This window comes from Cyprinodon tularosa, unplaced genomic scaffold (assembly GCF_016077235.1).
Source record: "Cyprinodon tularosa strain WSP-4 unplaced genomic scaffold, ASM1607723v1 ctg185, whole genome shotgun sequence".
Lineage (NCBI taxonomy): Eukaryota > Metazoa > Chordata > Actinopteri > Cyprinodontiformes > Cyprinodontidae > Cyprinodon > Cyprinodon tularosa.
The window spans coordinates 315,642-331,204 of NW_024038643.1; the positions used below are offsets into that span (position 1 = coordinate 315,642).

The following is a 15,563-nucleotide window of genomic DNA, read 5'->3' on the forward strand; positions in this document are numbered from 1 at the left end:
CTTCCAGTTTTCTCTTAGGAAGACAGAAGTTGCGCTGCGGCAACGATTATGAAACAACATGACAAAAGTGAGAAGTTGAAGGGATATCTGCCTGAACCATCGCTGAACTTTACATTACAGGCAATTTCTGGAGGTAGCCTACCACTTGTCAGAACTTTGCATCATAATTTTGTGAGAAGCAGAAGAACAAAAGCACAAATCTTTTCAAAAGATAAAATAAAAATTTATTGGGGGAAATAATACAAGAGCATTCAAAAAGGCGTGCAAAATATTTCTTTGACCTCTGATTTCATCTCAAATATCTCTGGAAGGTCTGGTCCAAAGAGAGCTGCAGCGACGGCTCCTCCACTCCACTGGGACACACAAAGGGCGGACATTAATAGAGGCCAAGGTTGGATTTCAAATAAAAGTGATTCTCAGTACTTTTTATAAAGATCAAAAATTACATCTTAAACATAGAAATAGATTTGATTTTTAAAATTATGAAGAACGCGATTGAATATAAACCACAATGCTTATGGATCCTTACAGAGTAAAGCAGAAAGTTAATGGAAAGTTGAGTAAAAGGGAAAAACACAGCGCACCACCAACAGCTGGTCTTCCTTTCATATGAAGAAAAACGTACACTAAAGCTATAGTGGAAGTGCGTTAACGGGTGTCAGCGCTGTATGAATAATGCTTCCTTGTGCTGTCAAGCACTTTAGAGGCACTGATTTTATTATTTCCAGCCAAGTTGACACCTGCCCACACTACTAGAAACACCGATGCCTGCTTTTATTTTCCCGTCTCACTGCCAGCGAACTCCCCTGAACTAAACCACAAGAGATTCTAAGGAAGAAGATGAAGTTAGGAAATACCAGAGCTAACAAAAACCAGCTTTTTGTAAACAGCCATCTTGTTTCGGAAAGTAAGCTGCTGGACAACACTCTTCCTTGTGATTGTTTAGGTCCTAATCTAATATATTTCTGATTGGAAATACTTTCTATGGTTATAAATGCTTGAAATATATCTCACCGAGTGTAATATAGATGCTATTTGCATTGGATTTTGAATTACAGCGTCAGTAGAATCAGTTTTATGTTCCACACACACACCTGAGGACATAGGTGACGCTGAGGATGCAGAGCGGCTGACTGGGGTTGGGTCTGGACCTGGACGTCTGGACGCCGGGAATGACGGCGCTGTGAGTCTCCACCCAGACGTAACCGCCGCTTCTAACCAGCATCCTGTACTGACCGCTGACGGATTGACTCTTCAGACACACTGCAGGAACAGGTGAAATAAACACATGTGAAAGGTTGGGTGTTTGTGTGTATGAGTTTGTTTGAGCTACAACTGGGGGTAGTGTATAGTCAGATATCCCGCATTGTGAGGACCTACAGGTCCAAAGTGGTCCAAATGGGGACCACTTTGGGGACCAAATGGGTCCCCAAATGATAAAGTTTTCTTCTTTGAGTTGGGGTTAGGGTTAGGTATATGTTGGTAATAATTAGGGTTAGGGTAAGGGTCTTGTTTAGACCATATGATTTGAATGTATGTCAATGAAATGTCCCCGAAAGTCATGGAAACAAAGGCTGGGTTTGGGTGTTTGTGTGTGTTAGCTCTTACAGTTCAAGTGGTTTTTATTCAGGCAGTTTGTGTCCAGAGTATGACAGAGATCGTAGATGGACCGGCCCAGCAACTCCTCCGGCCTGTAACCTAGAAGAGAGGTCACTCTGCAAAAAAACACAAAACATACAGGATGAATTTATGTTATAAACAGCAGCTTCCAGAAAAGAGTAGAGCTCGAGAATGAGACATAAAAACTGCTAATAAATCTGTTATTTCAATATTATTTTCATATCAGCCATACTGAAGAGAAAAGTTGCATATCATTGAAATTCTTTGTTTAAAAAGAATAAGCTTTATGTTTATTGACTAAAACAAGAGACCCTGCTTTAATTTGTGATTTTGTAGAAAGGAGTGTCATAATTTAAAATAAAATAAAAAATATAAAACTTTTTGAATCCCAGACCCTAGAAGACATTGGCGCTGAATGCAGTAGATCTGCGTGTGCAGGTAGATCTAACCTAGAGACATCTTTGCCTGTTGTGAGCTTGGTGGAGTGAAAGAGCAAGAGTCTCTTTGGTTCTGGAAGTCTCAGTGCAGAGACTGAATCCTTAATGATTAAATGCTTGGCTGAGGTAAAGGCGTGAAGCCGTGTCAAAATGTGAGTCTTTCAGTTAATTTATGTCTAAGCTTTAATTCTGCTATTTATTTATTTTTTTTTGTATGACTGTATGAGCAGATTTAACCTCTAAAAGCTGCAGTAAACTCCTAACCTTTCTGAAAAATTACACTTGGTTTGCAGCTTCTTATACCTGCAACAACCTGATTGATTTGATGTAATCAGAAACAAGTTTCACTTTGACGGTTTTTTGTTTTTTTCTTCCTCTACAGCACTGAGTTTGGTTCTGTTTGATTTCACCAGCATAATGGCCGCCAGACCTATGATCTCCCATTGGGGTGCAACGAATGTGTGATTATGGTTGGGATAAGGAAGATAACTGAATATTTGTCTCGAAAACAAAATAGTTATTCAGTTTACCCAGAAGCTGCTACACTCTCTTCTATTTTTCATGTTAAAAATGCAAACTTGCTGTATTTTACTGGGATGTCTTGTGAAAGACCAATAGAATAAAGACAGCGAACAATAGTGCATGGTTTTAATTGATTAAATACTATTAAAGACTATTAAACTTGAATAAATCAGCTGTCTCTGCAGCTTCCTGCTATGGATATAATAGCTGGTGGACGGTTATTTCTTGGTAGCAGGTAAGTCATGATCTGTTCATTTTTTATCATTAATTGAACTCTTTAAATCTTATTGCTATTGTCTGTTTTAAAACATCTTAAGATTATTTCTAACATGTCTGCAGCATTTATGCTCTTTTTGCCATTATGCTTTCTAACAAACCTTCATGTCAGCTGGATTTAAAGTGGGAATAAATTACACACTATTGATCCTCGTTAGGGATCTTCTGATTGTAAATGGCTTAACTGGATCTTAAGGTAGTATTAAAATATTTGATCACAAAAGTACGGCAAAATCTGCTGAAAAACTACAATTTTCTCCCACTTCCCAATTAAATGAATACATGAATTTACTTTGCATATGTCTGTCTCATATAACCTGAGTAAAATACATTTGTATTATATACATTTGTGTGTAGTGGTAATATGACAAGGATTTTTTGAAGATCACTGTTTATCAAAACATACAGCATCTCATTTATTTCAACAGTAGATCATTCCTTAGGACTTTCTCTCCATGTCTTGCAAATAATTATTTCGCATTGTGGTCTAGAAATGACAACAACAGCAGTAGTTTTTCCAACATCATCTGATCATCTGCTTACTATGTTGCAGAAAACTTTGTGCTGAAAGAAACAGTTTGTGGTTGCAGTACCAGTGTCATGGAATAAAATGACAATGTAAAAATAATTAGAAGTTTTTGTGGTAGTATTTTAATGGTTTGAGCTTATTGTAACTGGAATTTCTTAAATGTTTTCTGTACTGTTGCACCATGTCCAGAATAAGAGTACCACTTCCCCTCTAATACCTGTTTGCAAGAGGGGAATTCCTCTATTATTTTTTTTCCCGTCTCAAATAAAAACACAAACCTGGATGGTTGGGAAATGTTTCTGTTATGCAGATGATTTATTTTTTCCAGTAATGTATTTTGATAGCTGCTGATCTGTGCTACTAATCTGAACTCCACATTTTGGTGTGAAGAAAAAGAATAAACAGTTTGGAATAATGTTAATTATTTAGGTGCATATAGTTAAATAACAGATTGTCCAAATAAATGTATTTAATTAATTAAATACTGTAATCTCATATCACTGCGTGTGTTGAAACTCATACACTACTTAGGCTGATTACGTAAAGGCTGATATATTTTGTGAATTATTTTCTGTGTCTGCGAACTTCACAGTCCAAAAGTTGGTTTTGCTCTCGGCAGAGCTAGACAAATTTGTTTAGAGCTGCTAATGCCATGCTGTATAATCTTTTAAAAATAGTCTAGTTATTGTTAAGAAAAATATTTCATATAAGTTCATTTTTGTCATTTCAAGAACCACTATTTTATCTCTTTTTGCATATAAGGTTGAAAACAGCATAAACATTTAGCAAAGCAAAGACGAACAGGATAAAATAGGGCTAAGAAATTCATTGAAATTGAAATATAATCAGAATTTATTTGAATGCAATTTTTTAATCACAGAGGCACTCAGTATTAGACACTAACTTATTCACTCCAGCTCTTCAGGTAGTGGTAAACTCTTAAAATGGGTTTGCTTCCACACAGAATTTAAATGAGTTGCAGCTAGCACGCAGATCCCTACATGCGAGTAGAAGTAAGCACTTTCCCACACCGCAGTAATAGTTAAGTCATGCTACAATGGACCCCAGAGTGAAACATTTACTTGCTGGTGGTTAGAGAAAAGGAAATGAATATTAAATTTTTATTTTTGGCAAAAAATCAAAGCAAAGTGGAAAGGGAAGCTAAGTTGGGGAAAAAAAACTGAAGGAATGAAAAGTACACAGTTAACACCTCATTAGGGATCCATTTCAAGAAGCAGGTCAAACAAACCCAGATTCAAATCTGCAACTCTAAATTGATTAATAGAATGTAGTTTTTGGTTTTACAAAGGCTGCTATGAATTAATGTAATCAACTCTAAGAAGGTCCACTCAGAGTTAAACACGTGCATAACAAGTATGAAAAGCCATTATCAGTGGAGCCCCAATTTGACGAGTCACCATGACGAGAGGCAACAAGAAGTGCATATTTCATCCAATAGGAAAAACATATTTTAATGCCATAGCATGTTGTAACCACGGTAACATTACGGTTTATTTCTTGAATGCTAAACCTAATGTGTCTAATGGATCTAGTGAATGATTTTTTTTAAGTATGCACAAAACTACAACAACCTCCTGACTTAATCATGAAATAAAACAACATGATTGGCTGTAAAGAGAGCAGAGACACAGGACACTGTGAGTCTGAAAACCTGCTCTTGACCAGGTTAGTCCTGGGGAGAATGTTACTACAGTCACTGAAACAGAGGCTGAAGAAACTCTCTTTGTGAAACGGAAAACTAAGAATTTCCTTTTTTTTTTTTTTCAGGTTTATAAAACTTGAGAATTTTCAGAAAACCTTGTTGAAACTGACCCTAGGCCAATTCATTGGGGGATTTTAATTTGCTCTAAAGAAAAAAACATCCAAGTAAAAAGAAATAAAGACTTGAAATATATATTGTATTTGTTGAATCTACATCATATGAGTTTTGCTCTTTTGACAGAATAAACAAAATAAAGATAACACTTAAATTTAGATTGATGAATTAATCTAAGGTAAAGCATCATTTCTGTAAAAGGAATATGTTACGTTTCAGATGTTATTTACCTTTTGGCTCTCTGGGGATGGTTTTACCTAAATCCCTGCCTTGTTGATTAAACCTCAATGCTTTAGAAAGATTTTTGATACCAAGCCTAATATTCAAAGCATTAAAATTTCACTTCTGATAAAACAGATTATAAATAAACTCAGTATTGCATAAACTGGCATTTTGAAAGCTGTAAATATTAATAAAACATATAATCTAATTTAGCTTAGAAATTGTTAAAACAGATATGGAGACCAGTATGATACAGTGTCTTGTTTCTTTAAAAAACAGCTATAATAAGTTTGTAGACAGTCATGTCCATGCAGCTTTTGTATGGCTGTTTTTAGAGCTCACGACCTCAACTCCTATTCAAGACAGTCGTAGAGAAAATAGAATAACAAAAAGCATTTCAGAAGTAAAATGTTAAATGAGTAAGCAATTTCAGCTGTAAATTAAGAATACAGCTGAAAAAGAAGTGGAAATACAGATATAGCTGGAGCATAGCATGAAAAAAAAAGACTAACCACAGAGACAGACACAATGCAGTGTTGCCTCCTCCTTTAAACCTCTACTTCAGCTTTGGGGCAGTTTACTTATCTCAACCACTGTGAAAACCAGAGGATGCCACCAAGAGGCGAGTCTGACTCAGAACCACAAAAAACAAATAAGTGGAGACGGTAAATTTAATCACAGCTTAATCTCAGTGGCATAAAATCTCTATAATATTTAGGAGAGTCACATTATCACACAGTCTGTCATAACAGAAGACATTGTTTTACAGAGAAGAGGGGATCTAATGTATTTACCAATAAACAAAGAGATCAATTATTGGATGAGGTGAGACACCTCGAAAGGAGCTGGATTTGACGTTGCACAGAGGCTGGTCTATATTGACTTTAAAATGCTGTGTTAATCCTGTGTCATATCTGTGTTGTTACAGATGGTTTTTTTTAAAAAACCTTTCACTAACTTCTAGATCATTTCAATCATCTTTTTATTGGATTTTTGGGAATAAAAGAACAACTGTCTAGTGTATGTTTATTCTGGGGGAAAACAAGTGACAATGTATTGAAAACCATTCAAGTTTATAAAAATGTCTATCAAAATTCCACAATTAACGCCGCCGCCTATTGCCAAAAATCGTACTCATCGTCATCAAGACAGTAATGCTGATCTTGAAAAATAACTGCAGTGCCAAAGTATTGGTTTCTGTTCTTTTTTTCTTCAAATAAACCACCCATTTTGTCTGATAATTTATTTTTGGGATATTTATCTTTACGATTTACCTGTAAATGGAAAAAAAAAAGAAAGTTAAAACAGGATTTCATCTTTGGATTTGCATGCGAATGTATTCAACTATTGCTTCATTCGATTGTTGTAGTTCTGGCCGACAAACTCAGATGTTAAATTATGAAATTGCTACAATGCTCATGATGCAAGACAGCAAACAGCCTTTTTGGACAGAAGTTATCTAATGACCATATCAGCATCTCTGTGGGGTGTAAAGGTCTGATGCAAAGTGCTTCTCTTGAACGTGAAGTTAAAAAGAACAAAAAGCTACAAAATATAGATTCTAATCATTATGGGGGGTTTTATATAAAATGCAAAAGCTGTTGACGTTGAATAACCCAGGTGTAAAAGCAGTGGACTTAGGGTTGAAAAACAGAAATAACAGACACATATTTACATACTGTAATGTGCTTCCTAACTCATTGTCTGCTAAAGACACGTGTTAGAGTCTCTACAGTCCTGTTAACGATTAATCAACTACTAAATTAGTTGGAAATTATTTTAATAATCGATAAATCATGATTGATCCGATTAATTGTTTCAGTCCTAAATCAATTAATCGTTAACTTCAGTAAAGAGACTCTAAAACATGGCTTTAGCTGACAGAGCGACCCACTCAAAGCACTTATTATACCAACACTGGATTTGATTAAATCAATAAAAAAAAACATTTTGTCCATTATATTCTCTATGAAGGAGTCCTCACACCGCAAAGTTTTAGTTTCACTTGGTTTAATTTATGTGTAAAATATATCTCAATTAACCTTTTACCATTTGAATATTAATTGATTAATCAAAAAAACTATGGTTAGTTAAACATGGTTAGCTGCAGCCCTAATCTGAAGTACAAAAGAATAGGAAAAAAGACAATTAAAATACTACAAAATGTGGTAAAGAGGCTGAGCTGAAGCACCTTTGGTCGCAGTAGGTGAACCTCATGTCCATACTGTGCTGGCTGGTGAAGGTGTGCGTGCTGAGGAGTGTGTGCGACAGTGGCAGAGGTCTGCAAGTCAGCAGCAGGCAGGACACCGAAGAGGAGGACACACTCAGCTTCACTCTGCCCTGACAGTGGAGCACCTGAGAGCCAAAATAAAACAGCGTAAGAAACCAGCATCCGGGTTATAAGGGTTTACAGTTCCGCTCTTACCTTCCAGGTGGTTGACTTGAGGTTGCCGATTCTTCCTCTGTGCGTCAAAGCGCTTTTTATCCTCATGACGAAGTCCCTCTTCAGACTGAACCCAAGTTCTTTAGAGACACAAAGGTTCAAATAAGTTAGTTTCATCTACTGTAAATTAAAGTGATATATTCCAGATAGAGGGAAATATTTTAAGCACTTATTTCTGGTATTTTTGAGGATGACAGTTTACAGCCAACGACAATCCAGAAAAATAAGCTTTTTAGAAAGGTTAAAATAATTTGAGACCAACAAAGACCAACTTTGAATCCACCAGCTGTTATGGCTGCAATTATTGGTTTATTTATCTTTTTTTTCTACTGCACTTTTTGTCTTCCACTTAATTTTCTTGGATACAGCACTCTGTAAACAGCCATTTTCTTTATGGAGGAAGCCAATGACTGTCAGCTGTCAGATCGCCTGTCTTTATCATTACTGTGCACATCTTAACATACAGTTTTTGTGCTAAAATTCATCTTTATTGTTTTATTTTCCATAATGATGCTCTTCATTAGCCTGTGACAATAGATTATCTAAGCAATTACTATATCAGTCAGTTTGTTAAATGTTTCCTGCTGTAAAATTAAAATTTCTCCCTATGAGTAAAATTTAAGGAATTATCTTGTAACTTTTTGAGAATTTTTGTGTTTTATTTAATGCAAGCCACAACTATTCACCATAATTTGTTTTTAAAATCAGCTACTAAACTTTTGATAACTTTCTTAATTAACTTAATTGTCAGGAAGAGATCAGTAAAAACACCGACCTGCAGTCTGACGTAGATTATGTCTGATCTCCTCATGATCACATGGGTGAGTGTACTCAAAGATGTTGTGCCCCATCAGCTCAGTCTGCCATCAAACAAGAATCAAGCCTTCAAAATCAAACAGTCATTAAAAAGCTGCATAGCATCTCGTCTGCAGACCCACCTGACTCAAGCCCATGTATTTGCTGACGTTGTCCGATAAGAAGATCATATCCCCTGCGGTGGACAGGACCATCAGGAATCCCTCCAGGATCTTCAGGTACATGTTGGTTTCATCCAAAGGAGTGAATTCCTGCTTCTGTTTCTCAAACTCAAACCAAAATCCCTCTCCTGCTTCCAATCCATGGTGGAATTTCAAGATGTTTCCGAGCTGTACTCCGGATCCTGCAGCTTCTGTTTCTACCACATAATCGAAATAATCTTGCTTGAGTTTTTGCAGAGTTGTGCTTGTGTGAACAATGCAAACAGTAAAACAAAGGATGTGGTGTGTTTTTGTGAGGTTGAGGTTCATGTAGTTTTATTCTAGGTCTGATATAATACTTCCTCTGTCTGACACCTAAGAGATTTCCTTTATTCCTTTTCATATTTATGATATATATTAGACAGGAATCTATGTATATTATCATTCTATTTCTATTAAGTCAAAAAAAATCAGCTATGCATAAAAACTTCTTGTTGCATTTTAATTTCTGCTGACTAAAAGTTTTCATACAATTAAATGTTGTTGAAAAGATGCTGTGATGCTGGTTAAGGTGAAAAAAAGGAGAACAACTCTGTTCACCTTTGAGAAGCGCCTGCATACGAATGTAGCTCAGGGTGAGGCGGATGACGGAAGGTTTGTCCAAGTGGGCTCTGATGGAAGGCTGAAGGGGTAGGAGGCGGGATAGATCCCCAAACACGTCGGATTCCACTCGCCGCCTACGTCGGGCTGCCTCGCGGCTAATCGCTCTGCAAAAGGCGACCAACATCCAAAAACCCTAAAGATCTACTTCAGCTTTATCCTTTCATTACTTAATATTACATATAACTAAAGAATATCACAACTGATAATATTATGGTAGGGGGGGAACTACTGTAGGTTAAGGAGAATAGAAAATTCAAACAGATGAAAAAAACAAATAGAACAAAAACAACAACTGGATAGATTTTAATAAAGAAATATAATGAGCATCAAAAATAGCAATTCATTAAAATTCCATAAATAAATAAATAACAATGAAGTGATTAATTACAGTTTGAAAGACCTCAAAATATTTGTGTAAAGATGATATTCAGGAAAAGCCAAAAAAACCACTTTATTCAAGGTTAAAAACAAAAGCTTAAAGACAGATCTAACCATTTCAATGAACTATATTTCAAAGGATTGAACTAATGTCATCTAATAATGTTTTATTGGTTCTAGTTTGATAGCATTTTGGTTCTAGTTTGATAGATTTGATAAAGACTCCTGGATAGGTGTCAAAATGTCTTCGGAAAAGCGAAGCAAACATCAGGTTCCCTATGATATCAGCCTGAATAGTAAAGACTCTTAATTATAGGCACTAATTCTTTATCTGAGTTAAATACAGAGTTAAACCAGAATGCTAAACAAAACCCCCAGAATTGCCTCATTAAAAGATAAAAGAAATTTTTATGACACTGTGACTTTTTGACCTTATCTGAAAAACACTAACAAGAGGATTTCTTAACACCTGAAGAAGTGAACAACACTTCTCATTTATTCAATTTCAGGCTAGTTTCGTATTTTTGCCTTCTTGTTTTGATTTACTTCAGATTTTACTTCTTTTTTGTGCCCTTTACTGAATATTATTTTTTTTATTACAATCTGTGTGTGCCAAATTCATCATAATCTGAGGGAAAAAAGCGAAAAATGTACCTTCTCTTCTCCTTGTCGGCTGTCATTACGTCCTCTGCTCTCCAACTGGTGGCATGCTGGGAGGTTATTGATAATGATGCCGGCAGAGGTTTCCCAGCAGCACAGACGAATTGGACGGACCAGTAGGTGGAACCTCTCCCCTCCTGCCTGCAAATAATCACGCAGGCCTCCAAACACTGAGAGATGTGATAGGTCAGCTCTCGCCAGGAAAAGCATCACCTCATTCCGCTCCGCCCTTTTCGGTATTCAACAAACTTTTTCAGCATCACACAGATTTATCTCAATAAAACTAAATAACAATAAACAAAACAAAAGAAGAAAAGAGACAGAGACCTCTGGGATGGATGTAGACAGCTCAGTGTTTATTGGAATCAGACCAGACGGGGGACTAGCCCGGCTGTTGCACTACATTTTTGGCACAGAGTAAAATATAAAGAGTGACCAGGAACAGCCGTACCCCTGGGTGCACGAAGCGTCACTACACACTGACTCTACTGCACAGATAAGCAAACCGGCCCGTCTTTAGCTCACTGTACAAGAAACGCGACAAACCGTCCCTCTTTGTGTGTGCAAGTGTGGTTCAGAGAAAGAGAGAGACAGCGAAGGGGGGCAGGAAGAGGGAGCAAAGAGGAGAGTAGGTGAGAGCCGTGTGTTTGAAGTGAGAGGTATATCAGCCGCTGGTTCACCAAGTTTCCTAAAAACCGGCTGTAACAGACCTATATTGTTATAGTTATAGTAGTACACATAAAGGTTTTTATCCTCCAGATACACTTTACAATAATAATAATAATTAATATAACAATAAAAAAGAGAGCAATAAGAAAGAAAAGCTATTATGACAAAAATAAAGCAAGAGTGAGAGCAGTTTTTTTTTTGGCTGAGAGGGACAGAGGAGCAAGGAAAAGAGGAAGATTGGCGAAACATTGGTTGCTATAGATACAGAAATGCAGCAAACAATAACGACTTGGAGGATATTAAAAGTTCACGCATTCATGCGCACAAAAGATGTACATTCACAATACTTGGATAAAAAAAAAAAGAGAGAGAGAGAGAAATGAGCCAACACATTCACACCGGCTGGCAGGACTCTGAAACTAAACAGACGGGTGAAAAAGCTGGACGCCAGAGTCTTTTCACTGCTACACAGGCCAACTGTAACACTCTGCTCCACATAATTAGTTCAATAGCCTGTAACATTCACTGTACATACAGCGCCTTGGAAAAGCAGGCAATGCCACCTTCCATGTTCCTGCATCCTGTCTCTGTGTGATGGAGCAACACAAAGCAGAATCACTGCTAAGCAGAACGAAATTACGAAATCTGAAAAGTGTAGCTTACATTTGTATGATTCAACCCCTTTAATCTAGTTACCCTCAATAAAATGTAGAACAGCCAAATGTTTTCAACACATATCTGTTTTCACTGTATTCATTAGACACAAATAATTCAGACTGACTGAATATGACCGAAATGTCCCTAAAACATGGTGAGGGCAGCATCATGCTGTGGGGTTTCTTACATTTAGAAGCATGGCAAAAAAATAACCTCCTCTGATCAGATCAGATCAAATCTAATACTCCATATCACCCTGGACGCATTGTTCCCACAGTAAAACGTGGTGATGAATGCATTATGATTGAGCTAAATGAAGAGTAATCCTACAATAAAACCCGTTTAAAGGTGTGAAAACTTTACACAGGTGTGAGGTTTCTCCTTCCAGCAGCAAGACAACCCTAAATGTACAGCAGGCGTATTCCCCTTGAGCAGAATCGTCAGCCTCTCTGTGCACAAACATAACTTAATCTACCTGCAGCTGTAAGCGCGGAGAATTGTGCACAAATGAACAGGTAGAAAAGCATTTCGTTACGCTCCACCTCCCATTTGTGCACCTGTTTTTATGTTGGTTTATCACACAAAAGATCTCAACAATTAAGATTGAAATTTTGTTTTGTTTTTACCTAAAAAAAAACACTGATAAAGCTCAAGATGTATGATATCTTTTGCAAGGCGCTGTACAAAGGAGGGGAGGACATGATAGTCAAAAAAGTGTGATAGTCAAAGCAATTTCACCCAATAATCCAACAGAAAAATACATTTTTAAAGAAAAACTAAACAAACAATAAAATACATAGATAGTCATGGTATTGCACAAAAGGGTGTTTGGCCCTAAATGGTCCACGATAAGGACAGTAATAACACAGGAAGGGTGCTTGTCCATGCGCAACAACGCCCCTTTTACTAGCAGACGATACCGACACGATACAGCCACTCGACACAGGCTATGTACAAGCCTTTACACCGCCGCTCCGAGTGTGTGTCTGTGTGTGGGGGTGTGTTTGTGCGTGTGTGAGTCGGTGCTGGTTAGAGAAGCAGTGTAAGCGTATCCATCTGTCTAAACAGTGACAAAGTGAGAATGTGTATGCGTGTGTGAGAGCGGTGTGCGTGTTCATATTTATTTTCATAGTCATATTCATTAATAAAAACCCAGGCAACAAGAACGACACAATGCAAGTAAATAATGCTCCAAAAGTAACAACAACCAAGAGCTTTAAAACGGAAAAAATAAAATAAAAGATTGACGCAGAGAGGCTTGTGTTCTGGTTCTGCTGAGTGTAAGCATGCCGGGTGTTAGCCTTATCTGATAGGAGGGTGGGTGGGTGTGTGTTTGTGTGAGTTTTAGGTCTGCGTCTCCTCGGGGGCACAGTAGGAGAAGTCCTTGAACTCCTCCTGGTTGATCTGTCGGATGATGGCCTCGTCTGTAGGCGTCAGCACCGGGTCCTCCTTGGTGAAGTCCTGGTCGAAGTTATTCACATCTCGCTTGGTTTTCTGCTCACACACACACACAAAGTGAAAGAGTCAAAGTAGGAAACTTTACTGTTATCACGCAAATTACAGCATGGCGCCCTCTACTGATCAAAAAGACTAACTGCGCTTTTAAACCAATTATTACATTACAATAGAAAATCCCTTTATTGTCCCATAATGGGTAAATTCTGGTGTTTACAGCAGCAAAACAATTATAGAAAAAAATTGTCACACAAATGTGAACCTTAGAAAAATGTATAGGAATAACATAATAGTGAAGCGTTAAAAGATAAAAAATAAAATACTGTAAAGTCTTTTAACAATATAAATACAGTGCAGAATAAATAACTGTTATACAGCTATGGACATTTTTAAAGTAATGGATATTTGAAAATAGCAGCTACACCAGAGATGTACAAAATGACAGCAGCATGTTATTTAACTGACAAAGATAGAAACTCATGGGCCAAATCAGCATGAATATAACAACTTATTGAGGTTGTTGGGAACAGTGGTGGTTATAAAGTCTTACAGCTGCTGAGATGAAGGATCTGTGATAGCGCACACTGGTGCATTTGGGGTGCAGCAGTCTGTTACTGAAGGAGCTCTCCAGTTCAGCAACAGCTTCATGCATGGGGTGGGAGACATTATCCAACAGAGATGCTAATTTAGTTAGGATCCTTTTTGTTTCCCACTTCCTGCATTGAGTCCACAGGACATCCAATCACATAGCTGGCCTTCCTGATCAGCTTATCCAGACGCTTTTTCTCAGCTAAAGATAAGCCACTGCTCCAACAGAGAGCTCCATAGAAGATGGCTGAGGCCACAACAGAGACATAGAAGGTCTTAAGGAGCACCCCCTACACTCCAACATACCTCAGTCTCCTCAGCAGGAGTCTGCTCTGACCTTTCCTATACAGAGCCTCAGTGTTGTGAGTCCAGTCCAGTTTGTTATTCAGATGAACACCTAGGTCCTTAATTCCAGAAACTAAAGATATGTGACTTACTGTGATTAATGACTTGTTCTAGTAATGATGGTGGGGACACAGCATTGCTGTAGATGTATAAACAGCTTAGTAAAGACTGGTTGCTGTGGAAACCTGCAGGACTTCAAGGGGTTAATGCTGCTATGCATTCTAACAGAGTACCTATAAGACACCATTGCATAAGGAACAGGCCCACAGCACCACCATCCTCCACCATGTCCACTATTGAGGATGAGGTCTCAGCAGCCTTTGGTAAAGTCACTTTATTTATGCTTGTGATGACAGGGCAGAAGGGTTTATCCTGCCATTGCTCTACAACAGATGTTTTATTCTGTAGTAGCCATTTTTAAGCAAATAAAGGCTGGAAGCTGTGAGGAGTTAGTGTTAACAAATCAGATATCAGTAAAAAAAGATTATGGGAAATATCAGAAAAACAAATGATTTTTATAAAAGCTGAAATTAAAGGTATGCCCTTAAAAAAAGTACTATGTGAAATTTCGCTTCAGCGATTAAAGAGAAATTAATGTGTACTCCGTTAGTGTAAACATTTAAGTTTGGCTGGAGATAAAAGCTGCATATTCTTTAGGTTCTCCTGCAGCTGTTTGGTGATCCATTGTTATTTTGTGCTGGTATTTATTGCCCCCCTCTGGGGCTTTTGTGGCAGTAGCTGGTAGAGTTTGTTTTTAACATAATTTCATCTTTAAAGATTTAGGCATACTACTGGAAGATACATGATATAATATTAACTTAAGCACTAGACAGCAGGGGTGGGAGATGTTGAACTATCAAGTCATCTCTATGTCATGTATTTATTTTTCCTGCCCAGCCAATAAACCAGGTGAGTCCAATATGCACAGTGAATAAAACTGTGGAGGTCGGACTCACCTGGTGTGACTGGGCAGAGCAAATACATGTCATAGAGATGACTTGTTGACACCACATATCCCACCTTTGCTAAAGAGTATCCATTTGCTATGTCATATTAGTTGTTTTCTGGTGGGTTTTTTTCTCCCCCAATAAGTGATCTTTATTCCTTATGTATTCAATAGCAAATTAAGGTTTCTCGTTCTTTTGTATTCATTCAGACTTGGAATGTCACAGCTTTGACCGAACCCTGATTTTTGGGCTTTTTTTAGATCCTAAAATAAAAACATCTATTTTAGCTCTGGTATTTCAGAGAGTATTCCTGCCTTTTTGTTTCCCCACACTCTTCACCTGCAGTTATAGCTAGTCCT

The 15,563-nt window shown here is 37.5% G+C and overlaps 2 protein-coding genes across 2 annotated transcripts in view; both read right to left on the minus strand.

Annotated features, from left to right (window-relative positions):
• Positions 1-226: 226 nt before the first annotated feature.
• On the minus strand, positions 227-10,668 carry epas1a (endothelial PAS domain protein 1a). Its single transcript, XM_038282571.1, has 9 exons — positions 10,538-10,668; positions 9,443-9,609; positions 8,825-9,054; positions 8,662-8,746; positions 7,869-7,966; positions 7,635-7,798; positions 1,609-1,715; positions 1,095-1,263; positions 227-353 (listed from the first exon to the last, which is right to left on the minus strand). Exons 1-9 carry the CDS (start codon positions 10,561-10,563, stop codon positions 290-292), a joined length of 1,110 nt encoding a protein of 369 aa, XP_038138499.1. The 5' UTR covers positions 10,564-10,668; the 3' UTR covers positions 227-289.
• Positions 10,669-10,878: 210 nt separating this feature from the next.
• Positions 10,879-15,563, minus strand: part of prkcea (protein kinase C, epsilon a) — a 65,265-nt gene continuing 60,580 nt past the window's right edge. The window contains exon 15 of the mRNA XM_038282511.1: positions 10,879-13,363. Within this exon, the coding sequence (XP_038138439.1) occupies positions 13,214-13,363 (150 nt within the window). The 3' untranslated portion in view covers positions 10,879-13,213. The remainder of the gene's footprint in view (positions 13,364-15,563) is intronic.

Bases quoted from the DNA above. Each gene is read 5' to 3' on its own strand.
- epas1a (XM_038282571.1), bottom strand. From the start codon at position 10,563: ATGACAGCCGACAAGGAGAAGAGAAG. The intron at 9,610-10,537 runs GTACATTTTTCG...CGCCTTTTGCAG, and splicing joins GCCGACAAGGAGAAGAGAAG to AGCGATTAGCCGCGAGGCAG. The intron at 354-1,094 runs GTGTGTGTGTGG...TGTGTGTCCCAG, and splicing joins AGCGTCACCTATGTCCTCAG to TGGAGTGGAGGAGCCGTCGC.